The sequence below is a fragment of the Pelobates fuscus genome, chromosome 5 (genome assembly GCF_036172605.1).
Source record: "Pelobates fuscus isolate aPelFus1 chromosome 5, aPelFus1.pri, whole genome shotgun sequence".
NCBI lineage: Eukaryota > Metazoa > Chordata > Amphibia > Anura > Pelobatidae > Pelobates > Pelobates fuscus.
Window position 1 is genome coordinate 59741202 of NC_086321.1, and position 21836 is coordinate 59763037.

Below are 21836 nucleotides of genomic sequence, written 5' to 3' on the forward strand. Positions count from 1 at the left end.
TATTGGGACTGGCATTATCTAGTGAATGACAGATTAATCCTACAGCTAAGGTTCATTACAAGTAAAGTTGCAAAAGTGAATTTGTTGTAAAAAGTCAAAATAAAGAGCAATAATTTAAATTTTTTGATTATTGTAATGCCCGCAGCTAAAATTCTACATTGCTTTGTTATTACAAAATAATCAAAATCCTACCATGACTATCACTTTTAATTTTTTTTATTCACATATTTTTATTATACTGATTCTATACATCTTGTTTTTTTTTTTTTTTTATTTAAACCGAAACAAATAATATACTATATAATAAGTTTGGGTTTCAAATTTGGGTTTGGGTTTTTTAATTTTTTCTATAGATTTTTACATATTTATCAGATATTCGTGCTGAAAAAGTAAGCAGAAAATATAATTGGTTATTATATATATATATATATATATATATATACAAAATAGGTAACAAGGCACTCCTCCTATATCAAAATCTTATAGAACAAATGCCTAGGTGCAATCCCGCGTCCAAATATATAACAAACAATCAAAAAAGGGAGCACTCCAGGTCTTCAATCAAGTGGAAAAAATATATTTACAGTATCAAAGCATGATACAAATTCTGTGCTAAGAGAATCAACGTTTCGACCCTGCTGGGTCAAGATCACAGTGAATTAACATTACAGTGCGAAATATATACATACAAACAATGTTGCTTACCAATCAAGAGATCGGAGACCCGATCAGCTACAGAACCCGGAAGTGACAACACCACGTGGGCTGCGCCTAGCATGTGACTAGGTTGCCGTGCAACCTACCAATGTGTGAGAGGATATCAATCCGTGCGTCAGACGGCCGGCACCGCCGTCATACCCGGAAGTGCTAAGGCCACGTGGGCGTGATCACGTGATGGACGTGCATGTGATAAGGTTGCTAGGCAACCCCTATAACAAACATAATAATAATAAAAAAACTCCCTCTTTCTAAACAGAGAACGGGAGAATACATAAAGCATGTCTTATGGAGGACAACAATCAACTAAACATCGAAATTTAAGGAAGGACTAATCATGAAAAAAGTGCACAGTGCAAAACCCAAATGTAGCTACATAGTGAGAAAGTGAAACATAAGTGAAAATAAACCATCAGATAGACCAATTTAAATTGCGAAAACAGTATAATGTATACTATCTATACATAACCAACTCTACTAAATATACAAGCTAAGTTTTAGAAAACTAGTTCCAAACCTATATAAATCAATTATCTTTCTCTGGTTTACGAAAATCTATTCTAGTCTTACAAAATACAAGAAGAAGCATTAGCAACACTCATCATTTAGGTTGAGTGGGGAGAAAATATTGAACTTAAGATATCTACTAAGCCACTTATTTTCCCTATCTCTCTACATATACCACATGAGACGGCTGACCCTACATATTATTTGAACTGAATCATATGAGAACAATGCAAGAGTAAATCACGAGCAAATATCCAAAAAAGAGACATAGAAGAAGTGAGCCACATCCATCGATCGTTTGGTGCCTTCCACATGAACCATCAGACCAATGTAAATTATCAATTAAAGAAACATGGAAAGAACCAAATGTTCATTGAGTCCTTTTGGTGTTACAGTTTTTAGGTGGTAGATCCAATAAGCCTCTCGCTGAAGTAGTAATTTGGATCTGTCACCTCCTCTGGGTGGTACTGGGACATGATCAATTGCTATGAACTTGAGGGTGGGTAGGTGATGTGATGCTGATAAAAAATGCTTGGCAACCACTTTATCTGTTCTCTGATCTCTGAAGGCTGTGGTGATTCCAGAGCGGTGTCCTCTGATCCGATCTCTCAGTGTCATATCAGTTTTCCCCACGTAGGACAAGCCACATGGGCAGGTGATCATGTACACCACATGTGTGGTCATACATGAGATGTAGTGTTTGATAGGAATCCGCTTCCCACTATGTGGATGAGCAAAAGTGGTACCCGTGAGCATGTGGCTGCACGTAACACAGCCACTGCATCTATAGCAGCCCTTCTTTTGAATTTTAGGCGTCCTAGCGTAGCATATTCGGGGGTCGTTCTTCACCAATAGATCCCTCAGATTCCGGTTTCTCCTGTAGCTAATAATCGGATTGTTTTTGAATTTATCAGACAGGCTTTGGTCCACCTGGAACATATTCCAATGTTTCTGGATACATTTCTTCAAATACGGAGTGGCAGTGTTGAATGTAATGGGAAGGAAGATATTATTTTTCTTCTTATTAGGGCCTGTCTGGTTACTTTGGTTGTATTTCTTCCAAGCTTTATCCTTAGCGGCTTCCAGGGTCCGTGGATGGAAGCCCCTAGCCAGGAAGCGATCCCACACCTCCTGGAGCTGCTGTTCACAGTACTCTAAATTACTGTTATACCTCATCACGCGAAGCAATTGGGAGATTGGTAACGAATCCCTAATGTGCTGAGGGTGGAAACTAGTGGCAGTCAACAGTGTATTTCGATCCGTCGGTTTGCGAAATAATGTCAATCCTAATCTGTTCTCAGTCATATATATCCTTACGTCCAGGAATTCAATACTGTGTTCACTCCAGTTCAACGTAAGCGTTACTGGAGTAGGTAAAGCGTTGATCTGTTGGACCATCTCTTGAAGGGTTGTTATAGTACCTTGCCAGATTACAAAAATATCATCTACAAATCTGACATATTTTAATATATGAGATTGATATTGCTGTAAGATATATTTCCTTTCGAACCAGTACATAAAGCCGTTGGCATAGGCTGGTGCCATGGCCGCACCCATGGCGGTCCCGGATATTTGAAGGTAAAACCTGTCTTCAAATTTGAAGTAATTACATGATAGTGCAATGTCCAGCCACTCCATGAGGTAGAGAATAGGGGGTCCGCTGTACATGTCATTGTTGGCTAAAATCTCCGATATAGCCTCTATTCCTTCCTTTTTCAGTATTATAGTGTACAGGCTTTGGACATCCATTGTGGCCAAGATGATCTCTTTGTTTGTCAGGTCCATCTGTTCTACCTGGCTAATAAAGTGTTGTGTGTCTTTCAGACACGTTGGGAGTTTTTGCACACTGTTATTAATGTAATGATCAATGAATTGAGCAATAGGCTCAATTAGTCCGCCTTTAGCGGAGACAATTGGACGGCCTCGTGGTTGTGCCAAGTCCTTATGGATCTTCGGTAGTGTGTACATAACCGGGTGTTTTGGGTATTTTACGAACAAAAATTTGGCAGTTCTTTCATCCAGGTAGCGATGTAATAGACCTTCACTTATCAGTTTTTCAATCCTTTTTTGGAATTTAGCTACTGGGTCAAAGGTCAGTCTTGAGTAGGTGGTAGTATCCTGTAATTGTCAAAGTATTTCACCCCTGTAGTTGTCATAAGTTTGTATAACTATTGCACCGCCTTTATCGGCGGGCCGAATAATAATAGGGGGGTCCTGTGTTAGGTCCTTTAGGGCTGCATGTTCCCCTTTCGTGAGGTTGTCTCTATAATGAGGTGGGGTCGTAATAGTAGAGTCCATTTCATGTTTAATAACCTGCATAAAAGTCCTGATTGAATGGTTTGGTGTATAGATATCCTTTTTATACCGGTTGGGAAAGGTATATGTTGTAGTTGAACTCTCATCTTTTTTTACTATGTCGTGACTGTACAGAGTCCTCTGTAATTTATACAGATCAATCGCCATATCAAACTGTTTAGGTTTTGCCACAGGTATAAATGTGAGTCCCTTCTGAAGCAAGGATATATGGTTCTGGTCCAGGACCTTATTGGACAAATTAAAAATAGATGTTACTTCCGTTGTCTGGGAGGTTTTCCCATAGCTCCTATATTTCTTGTAACCCTTTTGTCCACGTCTAGGCCGCCTCTTCCTTCCCTTCGGTTTTGCTCGTTGGTATAGGTTGACCGTGGTGGGTCGCTCAGATGTCCTCCATCCTTTAAAAAAGGAACCTGTTTTATTGCTTGAGGGTCAGTCGCCCTTTCTCCATCAGAAGCCGATTCTCCCGAGCTAACATCTACTGTTTGTAACGCAGGTTTTCTTATGCGTGTTCTAAATCTCGGCGGAGGATTCCGTATGTTGGAATCTGTCCCACTTAACCAACGGTAAACCTGGTGGTATTTGTAATCGTGGTTAACTTTCTCGACTTATATCAATCCGTGCGTCAGACGGCCGGCACCGCCGTCATACCCGGAAGTGCTAAGGCCACGTGGGCGTGATCACGTGATGGACGTGCATGTGATAAGGTTGACGCACGGACGTCTGACGCACGGATTGATATCCTCTCACACATTGGTAGGTTGCACGGCAACCTAGTCACATGCTCGGCGCAGCCCACGTTGTCACTTCCGGGTTCTGTAGCTGATCGGGTCTCCGATCTCTTGATTGGTAAGCAACATTGTTTGTATGTATATATTTCGCACTGTAATGTTAATTCACTGTGATCTTGATAAAGACCCCAGCAGGGTCGAAACGTTGATTCTCTTTGCACAGAATTTGTATCATGCTTTGATACTGTAAATATATTTTTTCCACTTGATTGAAGACCTGGAGTGCTCCCTTTTTTGATTGTTATATATATATATATATATATATATATATATATATATATATATATATATGATATTAAGATTTGATATTAAGATATTAAGATATTAAGATATTAAGATTTGATTGTTATATATATATATATTATATGTGGATATATGATGACATTATTGAAATTATTTTGGGATATAGTCACATGCAAGCTCCATACAGGGAGGCATGACTAGAGCTGTATAAACAAAAATTTAACTTGTAAATGGCAGAGAATTGAGCTGTGAGACTGCAGGGGCATGATCTATATACCAATACTGCTTTATCAAGCTAAAGTTGTTTTGGTGACTATATTATGTGGACCCAGGACATACTTGAAAACGAGAGAAATCTCAATGTATCCATCCTGGTAAAATATTTTATAAATGAATAAATAAATACATTTTAAACAAATGTTACTCTTCTTGCTCTATACGTACAGTCGTTTTGTCGTAAAGGGGTTAAAAAATAAATAAAATATTTTTATTTTCTTCAACATTCCTTCACTATAGCGTTATAGATAAACCACTCAAATTGCTCAATGCAGAGCTAAGTAACTTTTTATAATAGAACGTTTATTCCAAGGAGTACATTACAAAAATGAATTATGTTGATTTTAAAACCAGATTTAATCAAGAATATCTAATTTGTTAACCATTTCCAAGTTTTGGTGATTTCTGTCCCCTGTGTTATCATCTTAAAACAACTCCCTATAGTGAATAAACCCTTGACTTATTTTTATATGTGATTCAAAGACACCCTACGACATGCCCAAAGTGCGTGAAAATATGTGATACATTTATCCATCATCAAAGTTTAGTTTTAATTGTATCCCTTTCATGTCAGATGACCTGCCAAAACTGTCATGATCCCGTAGGATTTACCTAACCTCATAAAAGGGCTAAAATTGTGAGAGTTATCTAAATACACCAGCTCTGTGTCTAATCGAGGATTTATTTATTATCAGCAAGCTTCACTGTCCCTATTATGTTGTGTATCAGAATAAGATACGCTCTGGTTGACTGGTTCTAAAAATTTTAAGGTTGTGAGAATCTATTCAATTATATTGTTGTCATCAGAACCGAGTTTTGATAAATATCACATTCATTTTTGCTGTGGTGGTTGAGATGCATATCTTGTTAATGAACCTCGGTGTAGCCCAGCTGTCCTCAGTGCTCTGTTCCACATCTGGAAATACAAACTGATTTGACCTTCTCCAGAGTCCTGGAAACATGTTCTATGCTTTTGTTTCAATCATTTTTCAAAAAGCAGTCCATTGGGGTGAACTTAAAAACGAAGGTCAAAATCGAAAATAGTTTGCAACTTTTTTATTTTGGCCTAAATTGAATTTGTTTTGTATTTTATTTTAAATTGCAAACAAAAGACATATAATTAATTGATGAACCCATTAGACCATGGGTAGTCAAGCTTTTAATACCTACCGCCCACTTATGTATCTTTTTGATGGTAAGATTTCCTAACAGCCACTGGTGCCACATCAACTCAATTTTTGAACGCAAAGGCGTGACATTTTTTTTAGAAAGGAAGGGTTTTTTTTTTTTTTAAATGTGTACTTAAATTTATCTTTTTATTTCTTTTTTTGAGAAATGGGTTCTAAATTTGCTGCACAATTTAACAACTGTTTTTCTCTTACCACGTTTGGCCCTCCACTCTACACAGCACTTTAAACAATATTTTCCCTTTTATTGCCAACACCAACAACAATGCTGTATTAGGTGGGCATTTTTATTACATGTCACCATAAAAAGAAAGTCAGCCCACTTTATTATTAGCCAGCAAAACATAAAACAGAAAAAAAAGAAATATCTATATATCAGGGGTCTCTTTTTCCTTTCTCTTTATTCTCTCCTTCTCCTTTCCTTTACTTCTTTTTCTTTTCCTTCTATCTTTTAGTTTATGTTAAGTAAACAAAAAATAACAGAACTTAGCTTGCCAAAGTTCAATATCAACCACTTTAAACGCCATGCTTCTTCCTGTCCCTGCTTTCACATCACGTGTATAGGCTCCCCTCCTCTTTTTGGCGTGTTACATCATCATACCCCTGTCCGCCCTGGGAGTGATTTAGCAAACAAAGGTGTTCACGCATTGCGTGTTGGACAATTTTGGGAGGTCTCTCTCGATGGCTGGAGGGAGGCGAAAGCCTGTGCAGAGTATGTGGATGTGCCGGAGAACCGAGAGTCACGTATTAAACCCACTACCACGAACCATGAAAGCTTGAATCGCCCACTAGTGGGCGGCAGGGACCAGGTTGACTACCACTGCATTAGACAGAGTAAGTAACTGCCTACAGGCACCTGACCACTAGGAGGTGTCTGTTTTCAACACATATTATAATGTGCCTTTTTGAGCTGGTTAAGAGAGATAAGTACCTGAAACCTTGGCCAGTGTCCTCTGTAGTCCACAGTAGACCTGTAGGAACAGATACAGAGGGTGTAAAATTCTGTGTTTTCACAGCTCTTCCAGTGTCTTTGTGAGACTGAACAGGAACACTCTTAAAAATGAAACCTTGCATGGACCTCAGTACTAAATATAAGCCAAGTCTATCCCTACTCTCAATAATCATAAACAGCACTTATGCTACAACTATAACCCCCCTTAAGTTTTTAATGTTCTTAATGCTAAACACCCCATGTAATCTACTATGATGTTAACCCCTCTCTAACATTAAACACACTTTACCTTAACCACTTCTAACATTATATTTAACCCTGCATGCATTTACACAGCTGCATACACTCACTATACTCACAGATTCAAACACCATACACTTTAAGCAGAAATATGCACATACATACATTTATACATATGCAGCTGCCAAATAGGAATATGTTTTTTAAATGTTTTTAGGCCAGCAATGTCCAGTTAATAAATTCATTAGACTTTTTTTATCTGCCTTATTTTATGTTTGACAAAGACCCATCTGGTCAAAAGTGTTTTTGGCTTCCACCTTAAATGCCTGGAGCACTACTTTATATCATATATCTAACGTGGGGTTTGGCCATCTTCGGATCCGGTGCACTTTGGCAACCTGGTAAGTGCGGCTTCCTTTATCTATTATTTTGGGGTTAGTGACCAGGGGGCACCTTTGAATTTTTTTACCACAGGAGCCTGACATGTAAATCCAAACTTAGATGAACCTCAGATTGATTTACTCTAATGGTTTAATATAAAGCAAGACAAAAGGAGCACAATGTAAGTTGGGATTTACATCGAAAAAGGCAAATGTTGTCTACTCCTGCTTTAAGTAAAAACAAAGTTCAGTAACATAGCACCTGTACAAGTAATTACTTTTAGTCAATGATCTCACTCTTGGGAGTGATAGGGTTGTAATAATATAACAAGAGAGGAAATGTCTCCAAACTATTCTTAGGCTATCCATTGTGGCCAACTAGCCATGAATTTTAGACAACTGCTGACCAATAGAATAACCGAGTCATCTGATGCTTTGGGCATTCTCCTGTGTATAGATGAACATCAATAATCATAAATCTACTTAATGTGATAGAGGTAAGATGAACCACCAACAGAGCAGTATGCATGCACAGCACGTATACAGTATTTGAAGGTAGATGTGCATTAATTGAATTTGTCTTTAGTTAAACCGATTCGTCCAACAATGAATCGAGTTGTCCAAAAATAAAAAAACCTTTCGATTGGTTTTAAGTTGATGAAACATGTTCATTTATTCATGATTTAGACTTCTCAAATATTTTCCTGAATGAATGAATCTAAAAATTTATCAAAAGGGGTTTTCCCAGAGAAATCGATTCATTGTCAAACATGTTTTTTTTAAAGATGAATGCAATGAATGCACAATTCTATTTTAAAACCAGATATGTTACAGAGAAATACTGTGGAATAACATTTTTGTTTTCAAGGACTGTTTATTAAGTGGAAAATGGTTTCTGATGTTTTGTTACTCTCACAATGAAACAATATACAGGGACACTATGTTCACCTGAAGAACTACAGCTTAATGTAGTTGTTCTGGTGTCTATAGGTAGTCCCTGCAGGATTTTTACTGTAAACACTGCCTTTTCAGAGAAAAGGCTGTGTTTTCATTCCTTTCTAGGGAGACTTCTAGTGGCAGTTACTCAGACAGTGTGCAGCACTGAGGTTTAGCGTCTCCACGCTTTGCATGGAGGCACTGAACTTTCCCCATAGAGATGCATTGAGTCAATTCATCTCTATGAAGAAATGCTAATTGGCGCAGAGCAGCGTTTTGCCGCAACTGAGCAATAGCCTCCCAATGCTTTCCTATGAGAAAGCATTGGATTGGCTAAGATCATCAAATTTGATGATCTCAGCCAAGGAGGTGGATTGGATGCAGGGCCAGCACTGGCAGACCTGCACATCACTGGAATAAAGGTAAGTTTTTTACTTATTTATGGGGAGCAAAGGGGAAGGGCAGGCAGCTAAATAGTGTTTTTAAAATTATAGGGTCAGGAATGCACGCTTGTATTTTTGACCCTATAGTGTTCCTTTCATTCAAGGAATTTGCTTAAGGAAGGCTATACCTTAGCTTGTCATAAATAATTGCTCTTTCTAATACAGTGGTCTGTCAAATTTCAGTAGTATCTTGCTTCAAATAGAAAAAGATAAATCCTTCAAACAGTTCTTTTTGATCATGTGCATCATGCTGCAGTGAAACTGTAATGGCTTAAATAAAAAAATAATCTAAGGGTAATTAGTTTTTTTTTTTTTTTTCCTGTACATCAATTTCTGTTCATGCAGCACAGACCACCCATAGCACACAGATTATATTTTTAAAGGATTGTTACATTAATCTTGGTAAGTACACACTATAGATGCATATTGTAAAAAAATTAAGACAGGTTTGCATAGGGCCAAGTCTATCATCGAACAGTGTGCTGTTCTTTTTAATCTGTTGCCACCCTCTAAGCACATTCCTTACATTCCGAAGCGCCGTCATAAAACCCTTTTCCTAAAAAGCATGGCAAAGTATCAAGAACAGTTGTATAGCCAAATGTTTAGGGATATTAAGATTATTGGAGCTGTACACAGTTTGAACCTTCCTAGATAGACATTTCTTTGATATACAGTATAATTATGCTGTAACATATCTAGCATAAGAGCCAAGGAAGATGAAACATACAGACGGGTGTGAATGATCATTACGCATTAGCTTCACAACCTGAATAACAAGATATTTTATGTTACTGTGCTGCATTTATTTGCATTGGCAGGATTTAATGCATTGCTTTAGATATACAATCTTAGTGCCCTGCATTAACTGAATACTGTTTGAATAAGATTTCAAAGGGTTACATCCAATTAGCGACTGGAAGAGGATTATGCCCTTGGGATTCATAGCTGATGAGGAATCCATCCTCTTTCAAGAGCTGAGTTGTAAAAAAAATATGTAAAAATAAAGTTTACTAGATTTAAAGGGAAACTGCATGATAGCTTTTATTATTATTATGTTATTATTTATATAGCGCCAACAAATTCCGCAGCGCTTTACCGTGGGTGGATGAACAAACATGTAGTAGTAACCAGACAAGTTGGACACACAGGAACAGAGGGGTTGAGGGCCCTGCTCAATGAGCTTACATGCTACAGGGAGTGGGGTAAAGTGACACAAACGTTAAGGATGGTATTAGACTAATGACAGTTGCAAGAGAGGAATCAGTTGGGAGCTATTAATAGTTTAATTGATACACTTTTATGAAGAAGTGGATTTTTAATGATTTTTTGAAGGAGTGGAGACTGGGTGAGCATCTAACGGAGAAGGGAAGTGAGTTCCACAGGAGAAATCTTGAAGGCAAACATCAGAGGTGATAGTATGACAGAAGATAGACGTAAGTCTTCAGCAGAGCGTAAGGGCCTAGACAGGACATACTTGTGTATTAGGGAGGATAGATAGGTGGGAGCAGCATTATGTAGAGATTTGAAAGCAAGAACCAGAATTTTAAATTGAGCCCTATATCTTACAGGAAGCCAATGTAGGGACTGACAGAAGGGTGAGGCGTGGGCGGTATGGGCGGATAGGAAGATGAGCCTTGCCGCCACATTCATTATGGACTCTAACTGTGCAAGTTGGGAGCACGTAAGACCACTGAGAAGCAGATTACAGTAGTCAAGGTGAGAAAGGACAGTGGAATGGACCAGCACCTTAGTTGCATCTGGTGTTAAGAAGGGTCGGATGCCCGCAATGTTTTTGAGGATTTGGTGATAGACTGAACATGAGGCATGAAGGAGAGGTTGGAGGAAAAAAGAACACCTAGGCAGTGAGCCTGCGTGGTGGAGCCGATGGTAGCACCGTTGACTTGGAGGGAGACAGACACAGGAGTAGCAACACGTGAGGGAGGAAAGACCAGAAGTTCAGTTTTGGTCAAGTTGAGTTTAAGGAAGTGGGCAGCAATCCAGTTATAAATAGCAGAGATGAAGTCAGAGACCCTAGTCAAGAGGGATGGGGAGAGATCAGGAGAGGACAGATAGATTTGCGTGTCACCCGCATAGAAATGATATTGGAAGCCAAAGGAGCTAATGAGTTTACTAAGGGAGGCAATATAGATGGAGAACAGTAGGGGACCAAGGACTGAACCTTGGGGGACACAAACTGAGAGGAGTTGGGGAGAAGAAGCAGAGCCAGAGAAAGAAACATTGAAAGAGCGCCGGGAGAGGTAGGAGGAGCACCAGGAGAGAGCAATATCTTGTAGTTTTTTACCACAAAACTCCATGCATTGTTTAGATTATATCACTTTTCTGTAATAGGAAATTACTTGCTGCATTATTCACTGAAGTATAAATTGATGGAGGTTCAAATATATCAATATAGCTAAAATTAAAACATACATGTTTTTTTGTAGCTGATATTTTCTATTTTGGATATTCTGAAGTAAATTTATATCCAATTTGAATTGTTACTATTTTGCTATTGAGTGAATGCACTTTAGTGTATGTAAAGCCCTGATATGTGAATTCCGGATTCCTGAGTCAAAAGGAGCTTCACAATCAAATCCAGACAAAATAGTAGTTTATGTGTAATTTCCCAAGGCAGACATGCATGTAACTATTCTAAAATTCACAAACTCACAGTTTAATCAAATTCACTGTATGACTTAACTACAATATTACAATATATTTTTTTGTGTAATTAATAGCACAAAAGAGAAAAATACATTTACTACAAACCTCAGTATTTGAATCTATAGTTGATATATGACTCACAAGGTTAATTTCCAAGCGGAAAATGAAGAAATATTTTTCCATTTGAAATATGATAAGCTCATTAGAATAACCCAAGGGGACATGACATATGCCGAGGGGAGAAACATTCAAAACACTTGCTTTCAACCTGCAGTGTGATTGCAAGCCCTCACCTCACCAGCATCCTTTGTAGTCAAAAGTTCATGGTTGTGATTTAAAAGTCAAGGAAGAGGGTGTATTCAATGCAAGCAGCAATATACACATAAAACATTATTTCATATTTTTATTTCATATTTTACATTTGCATTTTTATAAAGAAAAATCCAAGATGCCATTGAATGCCTTTAAGAGATATATAAGTACATTTTATTTACCTATTTTTGTTGTGCCCAGTTTCTGTGACATTCAAATGGCATATCTGTTGCTACATTAGTATAACATTTAGACTCTAAATCTTTTAATTCACCCAATATGTTTGTAAAGAATGATTAAATAAATAAATATTAATTAAAAAAAAAAACATGATTGCAAATTAAAACATATGCTATTTTTACATTAAAATAAGTTGGCAGTTATGGAATTAAAATAGAAATATAAAGAAATATGTAAAAAACTCAAAATCACATTTCAAAAATACACAGTCTCTGTGTGCTTTATACAAAGAAATTAACCCCTTAAGGACCAAATCCTGCTTTGTGCTGTCTTCCCAAAGCTGTCTGTTTATACCCTGTTCCAAAATGGAATGTTCCACTTATTTAGCTTTGAATGTTCTATAGAACCATACAGTAACTAACGGGATCATTTAAATTTGGAATCAGATCATTACAGAAAATATTCTAAAATAGTCATACGCCATCAGGAATTTACAATGATTTGTGATTTATTAAACCTTTTCATGTTCAACTATTTCAACAGTTCCCAAACCAGTCCTCATGGCCCACCACCAGTCCAGGATTTATGTATTTCCCTTCTTTAATCCAGTGGAGATACTTCCAAAACCTGGACTATTGGTGGGCCATGAGGACTGGTTTGCAAACCACTGATCTATCTATTTCTTACAAACCATTACAGTAATCTTACAATTTCCTTTTTGACTTTATGCAATTCTCACAGAAAACAACACCTAAACCAGAAAAATACAGTTAAAAATAAAAAATAAAAACATAATCTGTTAAATTTCATTTTAAACATGAGCATGAGAAGGATATTGATCTAAGGCTATGATTGACTTTTTTTTTAAATTTGGAAATGATTGGTGTAGTATATTTCTTGTTTACTCTGGATTTATAAAAAAGTAATCTGCGGAGGTGACCCTTAAAGGTCCGTTTCTTTCTCAACCTCAGTAACTACATATAACAATGTCCGTACGATTGTTAACCTTCAGAAAATAAAGGTCTCCTAACCCCTATTGCCGCTGCCATTTTATTTGAAATTTGTTGTAACAGCTGCCGTGTTAACAGAGTTAAATATTGGGTAGAAGTCCAAATAGAAAGTGACACTATGGCAGAATAACATTGTGATTTTCCTGGAATTGAAGTGATGGTATTTGTAACTGCTCTACATACAACTATTCACTAATATCCCTATAATACAATACAGGGGTGTTACAAGGAAGGTTATACATTGACAGAACCTACTATGTAATTATTTTAACTTTAGAAATGGAGATAGAAGTGGGCTTTTGTGGGTCAGGAATGTGCAATGTTGCGAATCAATTTCTTGACCATTTTTCTAGACTATGAAGATACAGCTTAATTTTAATAGCACAGGAGATGATGTGGAATAAGTGCTTCAGTGAACTGAAATAAAGAGTATGTTGACTTTTAACATAAACAGAAGCTACTCCTACAATTTGAATACAATTTCTTTACTCACAGTAATAGGACATATACCTTGGGGGGCAAATAAGATTATATCGACAGTTATTTAAATGGAACAATGTGCAGAAGCAATGATAGAGAAAGGAAAGCAACGGACTAGGAATATTTTAAAACAGATTGGAATTGAAATACATGGGGAAAATGTGAATAAACAAATACATGGATCCTACAAATATAAGACTTGGCAAACTTATGAGAAGAAAATTATGATAAAAGTGTAGATTTTATGTAAACAAAATATTAAATTGCATTATAGGAGAAAAAAATAAAAAAATTCAGACCAAGACCAAGGCACCATTTCCCGCAAGAGAGTTTAAGAATAAAATCATATAAATTTTATAAATATCAATAAAATCATCATTATTGTGGATTAGGTAGCTTATGTACAGTAAGCGCAAAGTAGTTGTGTTTAGTGTAGCTAATGACCAGATGCTGGTGGAGTCCTAGCTCAGAATGGTCTAATTTCTACTTCCTGTCAGTACAGGAAGAGAGTATATTAGGCCAGAAAGAGGTCAAAACTTTAAGAGTTGTGCTGAGCCCCACTCACTCCCAGCACTTTAATGTGATGTAATGACTAACTGTAGAGCATGCCTAAAAATTAAATTCAATGATTTAATATTATAGGATAATGTTTGCTATGATATTTCTTGTAGGATATCCAGCAACTAGTGCCCCAACTGTTGTTGACTTGCTTGGGATCACAGCCAGGCATCATGGGAATATACCCTCTATATCTGAAGATGGTTATTAAACCTTGCTTTATATACCCAAAGTCCTAACTAAAGCTTAATATACAATATATTACTAAAAAAATAACAATTACTAAAATCTGATGTCGTTTAAGCAAAAGATTTATTCTATATAAGTAAAACTGCTTCTTATAGCCTTATGCGCCCGCTCATAATTACAAACTTTCAATTCCATTCCAGCACACACAATAATTTCTCATTTTTATGTTATTTGTAACGAATGAACATATTTCTCATCATATTACTTATGTTAACTTAAGACCAGAAATCAACATAAAATGTTATGAAGAATTGAAAACACAAGACCATGCATCATACGAAAAGAAAAAAAATCTTTGCTTGCAAGATTGCAATCTGATGGGAATGAGGCTTGAGGGAAATACAATGCATGGAGAAGGCATTGTGTTATGTGATGCAAAAATATTCTGCGCATAAAACCTACATGAATGGTGCTTTCTTTTATTTAATCATCCAAAGGATATATTTTCGAGACTCCTGCATTTTCACATCGAGTAGACTACAGAAGAAAATACTCACATGCAGAATGCATAATTCATTTTGATGACTTTACCAGGACTTAAAGGTCTCGCCTTGATGTTAAATAAGTGCAAGCAATTTTATTTGAAGCAAAGACACAATGCATCGCTCCCCTTAGTGTAACTAAATCACTGAATATTTAATAGCTTTGCATGTTAGAACCCCAAGGTCTGTCCCCTTAACGATAAGCATTTATATTAAGTGAACTTTAATTACTTAATAATTGCACCTTCTGTAGAGAAAGACGGGAATCCCGATAGGCTGCCATCTTTGCTGTAGGGCAGATGAGAGTCGCGCAACGTGTTCAGATTAGAATTGATTTGCAGGTAGAGGCGGAATACATCGAGGCACTAGCTACAAAACAAGTTTCCCTGGGGGATGACTGTATGAGAGCAAATTGAAAAGATTTCATTTCTAAGTCTAGTTTCAGCTTTAGGTAGCATTAGAATAAGTTGAACAAATACAGGAGCTACAAAGGAAAACAGGAAATGGTGTACACAATTTAGACAGCATTGGTAATCTGCCAATGCCTAGATTAAATTTAATAAAGAAAAACATTAACAATAACAATGTATGGCAAGTTTGTTTTCTTAATTTGTGATATGATCTTGGTTCATACATAACCAAAGGATGGTGACATTGTTGATCTTTTTAGGATGCGTGATATTATGTAGCTACATTTACAGCTTGGATTTAACCCTGTAAGTGCCATATGGTCCAGTTCCTAGTTAATAGAAATACAGCCTGGTGCAGATTTCTACTTCTGTATTCATCAGCTCAAGGTTTGATACTTTATGTATTCAGAGATACCCTTCTGCCAAACTGTAAAGGTATTTTGGGGCTTTTGTTCTGTTTGAACGAGTCTGGCCATTATCCTCTAAAGTGGCTGATTAGCAAAGTGTTTTTATCCAGTGAAATGCCACTCAGTGGATCTTTTATGTTCATCTCACCCTTTTCTGTAAACTCTATAGACAATGCATGAAAAGTCATTGCAGGTCAGCTGTTTCTGAGATGCTTGAATTGTCATGTCTGGGACCAACAACCATAAAACGGTCAACGTTGCTTATGTTGCATGTCTACCACATTCCGATGTTTGGTCAAACCTCCTGACTATGTCTGCATGCGTATATAATGAGCTGGTGCACTTAAGACACACTATGAGTGCGTACATATCTTAACAATGGTTTAGAGGTCAATTTCAGAAGAATGTTTACTAAGAAGTTCGCTAATGGGCGTTGACAGACAAGTTTACATTTTAGGCAATATGCTCTAGTTGTGGTTTGTAATTCTATTCTTTAAGTCACTTAAATTTCTTCCTTCTTTCTCCTCATTTGAAAACTATAAGGTTTTACCTATTGCTAAAAACAGATTGTCAATATAATAAGGCCAATACTTATACAAATAATAATAACAGTTGCTAAATGTTTTGCTACCTGACTATTGGCTCACCTTCAACAATAATAAAATGCGTAGTGAGTGATCGCTCTAGTATCTAAGATCTTGTGCCCTTGTGTAGTACACAAAGAATATTCCTGCCTTTACAAAGACAAACTAGTTAATAATGTGTTTACCCGCTTTCATATTCCCTGCTATATTTTCCACCATGGTCCTTTTTAGTGATTTTAAAGTGTTGTGTGAATGATTCACAATGTTAAGTGACACTTAAGCTAACAAGTATTTACTGTTAATTGTGTGGATACAATAGTTTGTACTATATTGATCCAAATAAATAGCAAGGATCCTTCACTCACTATCAAGCCTCTTAAAAGTGCGCCACTTTGTCCTCTTGAAATACTTAAAAATATTTTGTTCAAGCACATATACCTCAACAATCACAAAGATTCCCAACATTGCATATTGCAGCTTGTATTCTCATCTTTTTAAAATTAATCTCAGTACTAACAAGCCTAATCCTCATTTGACAAACATATCATTTTTAGTCTTAAGTACTCATACGTTGGGTTTGGTTGACCGTACATTTATGTGTCATTGACTTGCTAAATACAGATCAAAATTCTAGAAGTTTTGGAAAAAGTCTACAACTGCACTATATAAGGGATATTTATAAACCTGTTAATTTTATCTTATGTTTTGAAATTTGGTTGCTAATTGGACATCTGATTACCCTTGTCCCAGAAATAAGTTCCAATAGGAGAAAATGAGAATTGACCATAACCATGGTCTGTTGAATTAAAAAAAATCTCTTAGTTCCATTCGTTTATAGATTCTAAGGTTGCAAGGAGCACACACACAACACAAGGTTATGCAGTGAGCATCAAAGGGAGGGTATTATGCTTTGATAAAAGGTCTAAGACCCGAACCATTTATTTTCTGATTATCCTCCAATACACCACAGTGGGACTTGTTCCATTATTTTTTCTTGCTTTTCACTGAGTAATGAGTTACTGACCATGTTGCCAAATTCAGGCAAAACAAATCAGATGGAAAATATTTATCAATGAATCCTTGGTGTATAGATTTTGCAAAAGCCTCATATATTCATTACTGAGTAAAGTGTTAATGTTTGTTTATATGTGATGATTCCAAATCACATTTGTCTCATTTTATCCAACTGAAGGCTTATTTTGAAAATGTTTTTCATTGTGTACAGTACCAGTATTGCATTGCTAATTTTAAAACCGTTATCTATTTATTCATCAACAAGAAAAGTAAGAAAAATAACTAAAAGCTATACTTATTTTTACACTCTATTGTCACATTGTTCGCACAGCGTATAGTTAGAAAACAATACAACAGGGCTAATTTGAGAAGCATATATTATAAATGCAGCACCATTCACAATAAATTATAAAAAACAACTCACAATCTACGAGACTTTAAATATTCCAACACAGAGGAGAAGAGTTTGGCAATATATATATATATATAAATACAGTAAAATAAGAGCAACAAAATGCTTTGCCCGAGGGGACAAACACATTTGGTTTGTTTTAGATGAGTAATGGAGTGAAAATAAGTTGAATGACTTATTTGGTAATATGGAAATGGTAGCCCGGAAGCTGTGTTTACACACACATGCATTGGGGAAACATTTTTTCTTTTATTTGGGATTTTCTATATTTATACCGAATGCCGGCTAATATATTGTGACAGTACATGCACAGCTGGACTCCTGTGTACAGTTTGATGTAGCACCATGCTCTACACAAAGCAAGCTCTTTAGCAACAAATGTTTACTCCTAGCCTTTTATACAAATACTCAGTCAGATTAGATCCAAGTAAAACAAGTATTTAGAAAAAAAAACGCTGCGTCATATAAATAAATATAAAGAGTCATCTAAAAAACAAAAAACAACATGCAACAATATGGCATATTACTGGAACTACAGTCTGGATGAATTCTATGGAATTACAATGTTTTACAGTAAATAGAATTGTAGAATAGAATGTAGAATAGTACAGTAAATAGAATTGTAGCCAGCATTAAAGGAACAGTGTTATGTGTAGCTCCAAGTCATGCCAGGTTAAAATCTGAATTGTAAAAGTCTGCATAAGATAGCCAAGGTTTAAATGGATTCTCTAGTGTTAGAAATGCAAAACTATATTCCTAACACTATAGGGCCCTCTGGTTGCCCCCTTCATTCACTTACCCAATTCCAGTGTCGATGTTCGACCTCCTATAACATTATCTGATTTGGAATCCTAATGTGCGTGCGCGGTGGGCAAGTGCATTAGGACCTCTCCATAGGGAACCATTGCCTCAATGCTTTTCTGTGGGGATTTTACTGACGCTGGATGTCCTCATGCAGGGCGTGGGGATGTCTAGTGTCAGTTAAGCCAGTGTTTCCCAACCCAGTCCTCAAGGCACACCTACCAGTCCAGGATTTAAGGATTACCCAGTTTTGTCTAAGGTGTTTTTTCTTTTTTTTTTCTAAAAACACCTTAGACAAAACTGGGTAATCCTTAAATCCTGGACTGGTAGGTGTGCCTTAAGGACTGGGTTGGGAAACACTGAGTTAAGCAACCAAAATTATGTTAGGATTCAGGAAGTGCTCTGGTGGCTGTCTGAATGACAGCCACTACAGGCAGTCTTAGTCCTGCAATGTAATCATTGCAGTTTCTCTAAAATTGCAGTGATTGACATTGCAAGAATAAGTGGGCCTGGGACACTAATTTTTTTATCTTGTGAACTAGTGAGGTTGAGAAATATTTCTTAGTGGTTGCGCCTATATTGCTTCTTAAGGAGAATAATCTACTTACTATGATCCAACTATCATTTATATATATTTTTTAGACATCATTATTGAGATCCCAGGTAGCACCATAACCATGTAGACTCAACCCCTTAGACTCCTAGGAATAGCTGTTAGCACATGGTGCGTGGTTTCTAATTACAGAAAGGACTGTTAAAATAAAATATTTAAACATGTTTCAAAGAATGTTTTATTTGATATAGTTATAGTACAGACAGAAGGCTGGCTTTTGAATAAAATAACATTTTATAAAGCTGCAGTTGTCATATAAATAGCATTTTAAACTGAAATTCCAAGCTTGCTGACTATCTACGTATGTTTCCGTGCAGGAAACAAGGTATTTACATGACTTATGTTTAATTGTTTTTATTTTGCATTTGTAGGACCACTGAGATTCCTCTCCCAGACGGAGTCAGTCACATCGTTCGTGGGAGATACTGCTTTATTGAAGTGTGAGATTGTAGGAGAGCCGATGCCCGTAGTAAATTGGCAGAAGAATCAGGAAGATCTTATATTGACACCCGGAGACAGTCGGCTGATGGTGCTGCCTTCAGGAGCATTACAGATTAGTAGACTTCAGGCAACAGACAGTGGAGTTTACAGATGTTTGGCTAAAAACCCAGGAAGCTCTAGAACAGGAAATGAAGCTGAACTGCGAATATTATCTGGTAAATATACTTTATCTGTTTGTTTAATTCTATTGTACAAACATTCCCACGTTTTACTTGTATACTTTCAAAATGTTGTCATGGTCATAGGATTAGATATCAGTGCCAGGCTGCCTGTGATTCCAGTTAATGTCCACAGCATGTTGAATGCAGGTACCACCTAACCTAAACACTAGCTCCATAAACACTAAAGAACACTGAAGTGGTTATGGTGCTAGCTCTGCAACAGTTAAGCGTGAACTGTTTTCAAATCCTGTGCACTCGCAGCTCAACTTCTCTTCACGGATGTAGCTAAAATGTTCTTCTGCTTCAGCAATATCAATGCTGAGAAATCAGTGCTAAGAAAAAAAATGGAGAGATTCAGTATTCTTGGTTCTGGGTATCTGAAGCGAGGCCTAAAGAGATGAAGCTGGAACAGTAATTTGAATATATTTACAGCCATGAGGAGCAAAGGAAAGAGAGAGGGGGAAGGTAGCGCAAACATTTCTTCTATACCATTGAAAAGTTTACCAACCAAATTTTATCACCAGAAATATTAATAACGGTGTGTGTGTTCATGATATATTGGCGGAATACTCTTCAAATGTAGAGTTTAACTAAAGCAAGCCATCCTGAAAAGATTTTGGGCACAGTTCGTGGCCTTTGTCAGGAGCTCTGCGGAAAAAAATACAAAGAGGTTGAGACACAGGGTTTTCTATAGAAGCAGATTAAATAACCTGTGTTTGTGGTGACAGAGGTGCTTTAAGTACCCTTGACCCAAAGCCCAATAATTCAAGCAGTTCATAATCTTAACAAAAACTAAATAAAAGGTACAGACACACAAAACTCTTCAAATGCTCACTTTTTAATTGAAGGAAGTCACCATGACAGACCGGTCTGTGGAAAAAAAAACTATTGTAATGGTGCTTCTACTAAAGTCTGCATGTGAGGAGTTTTTGTGTGCCTGGACCCTGTATATATTTCAGGTTGACTCATTGTGATTTGCTGTCACAGGATTTGGAGCACCAATTTATTATTTTGACTAAATTGTATGATGTGAGTATAGTCCCCTATTTTGATTAACCTTTATTTTAACAAAGTCTAAACGTACATTATGGGGTTACAGTATTGATGTTATTATAGCATCAGAAAATGAAGTGTACTGCAATGTAGCCAGAAATTTAGTAATTTACATTATAAACTAAGCGGACACGGTCTATTCTTATTTTTTTTTCTCAATCATTCATTACAATGTAAAATCATTTTTTCAGAAATTTTTTAAGCCTTTCAATTAATTATAAAATAGAAGTCAATGATTTCCTGGAAAATATTTGATCTATTATATTTTTGCTGAATTGGAGGCTTTTAAAAATCATTGTCACTTATAGCAGTTTTAAATGCACCATAACTCAGTGTTTAGTCCATTGATCCTTTAGTGAAATAGTCACGAAAAAGGGAATAGGAAACCCAAGAACTGCAAGTGTTTTGGAGTATGTTTGTAAGTTTAACTCTTGCTATCTCACTTGGTCTGTACCATAAGTCAGTATTGTACAGATAATATATGGGATTTTTCACTAAAGTGAGAATTCATAGTGAATTCATAGTGAATTTTAAATTTAAGGTTAAAAAAGGCAAAGCTAAGCTCAGTTTGAAGACTCTGGCCTTACATTTGAAATTTACTTTGTATCCATTTTGAATTCTCACTTAAGTAAGTACCCTGAGAGTCTTATGATATTAGATTTGAAGGGACACACTACTGCCCAAATACAAAATAAATATCACTGTGTAGTACATATACGACAAATGAAAACTTGCAAGCATTTAATTATTATTTTTTTTTATTGGGGGTAAAACTAAAAACAGATTGCAAAACCTGCAGTTTTCATGTCTGCAGCCTTTGCAAGCTCTCCCCTTGTAACCCCGCCCAAACTTTCTGTGGCTGTCCAATCACAGATTTCCCAATGCAGCTTAATGAGAAGTCTTTGCAAGTCAGGTGCTCTGAGCAAATGCTGCCTCTTGAGTTTAGCTCCTCTGAACTAA

At 36.6% G+C, this 21836-nt stretch overlaps 1 protein-coding gene across 1 annotated transcript in view; it reads left to right on the plus strand.

Annotated features, from left to right (window-relative positions):
- Positions 1-21836, plus strand: part of DCC (DCC netrin 1 receptor) — a 635057-nt gene that overhangs the window by 292185 nt on the left and 321036 nt on the right. Inside the window, exon 3 of the mRNA XM_063453897.1 lies at positions 19533-19817. Within this exon, the coding sequence (XP_063309967.1) occupies positions 19533-19817 (285 nt within the window). The remainder of the gene's footprint in view (positions 1-19532; positions 19818-21836) is intronic.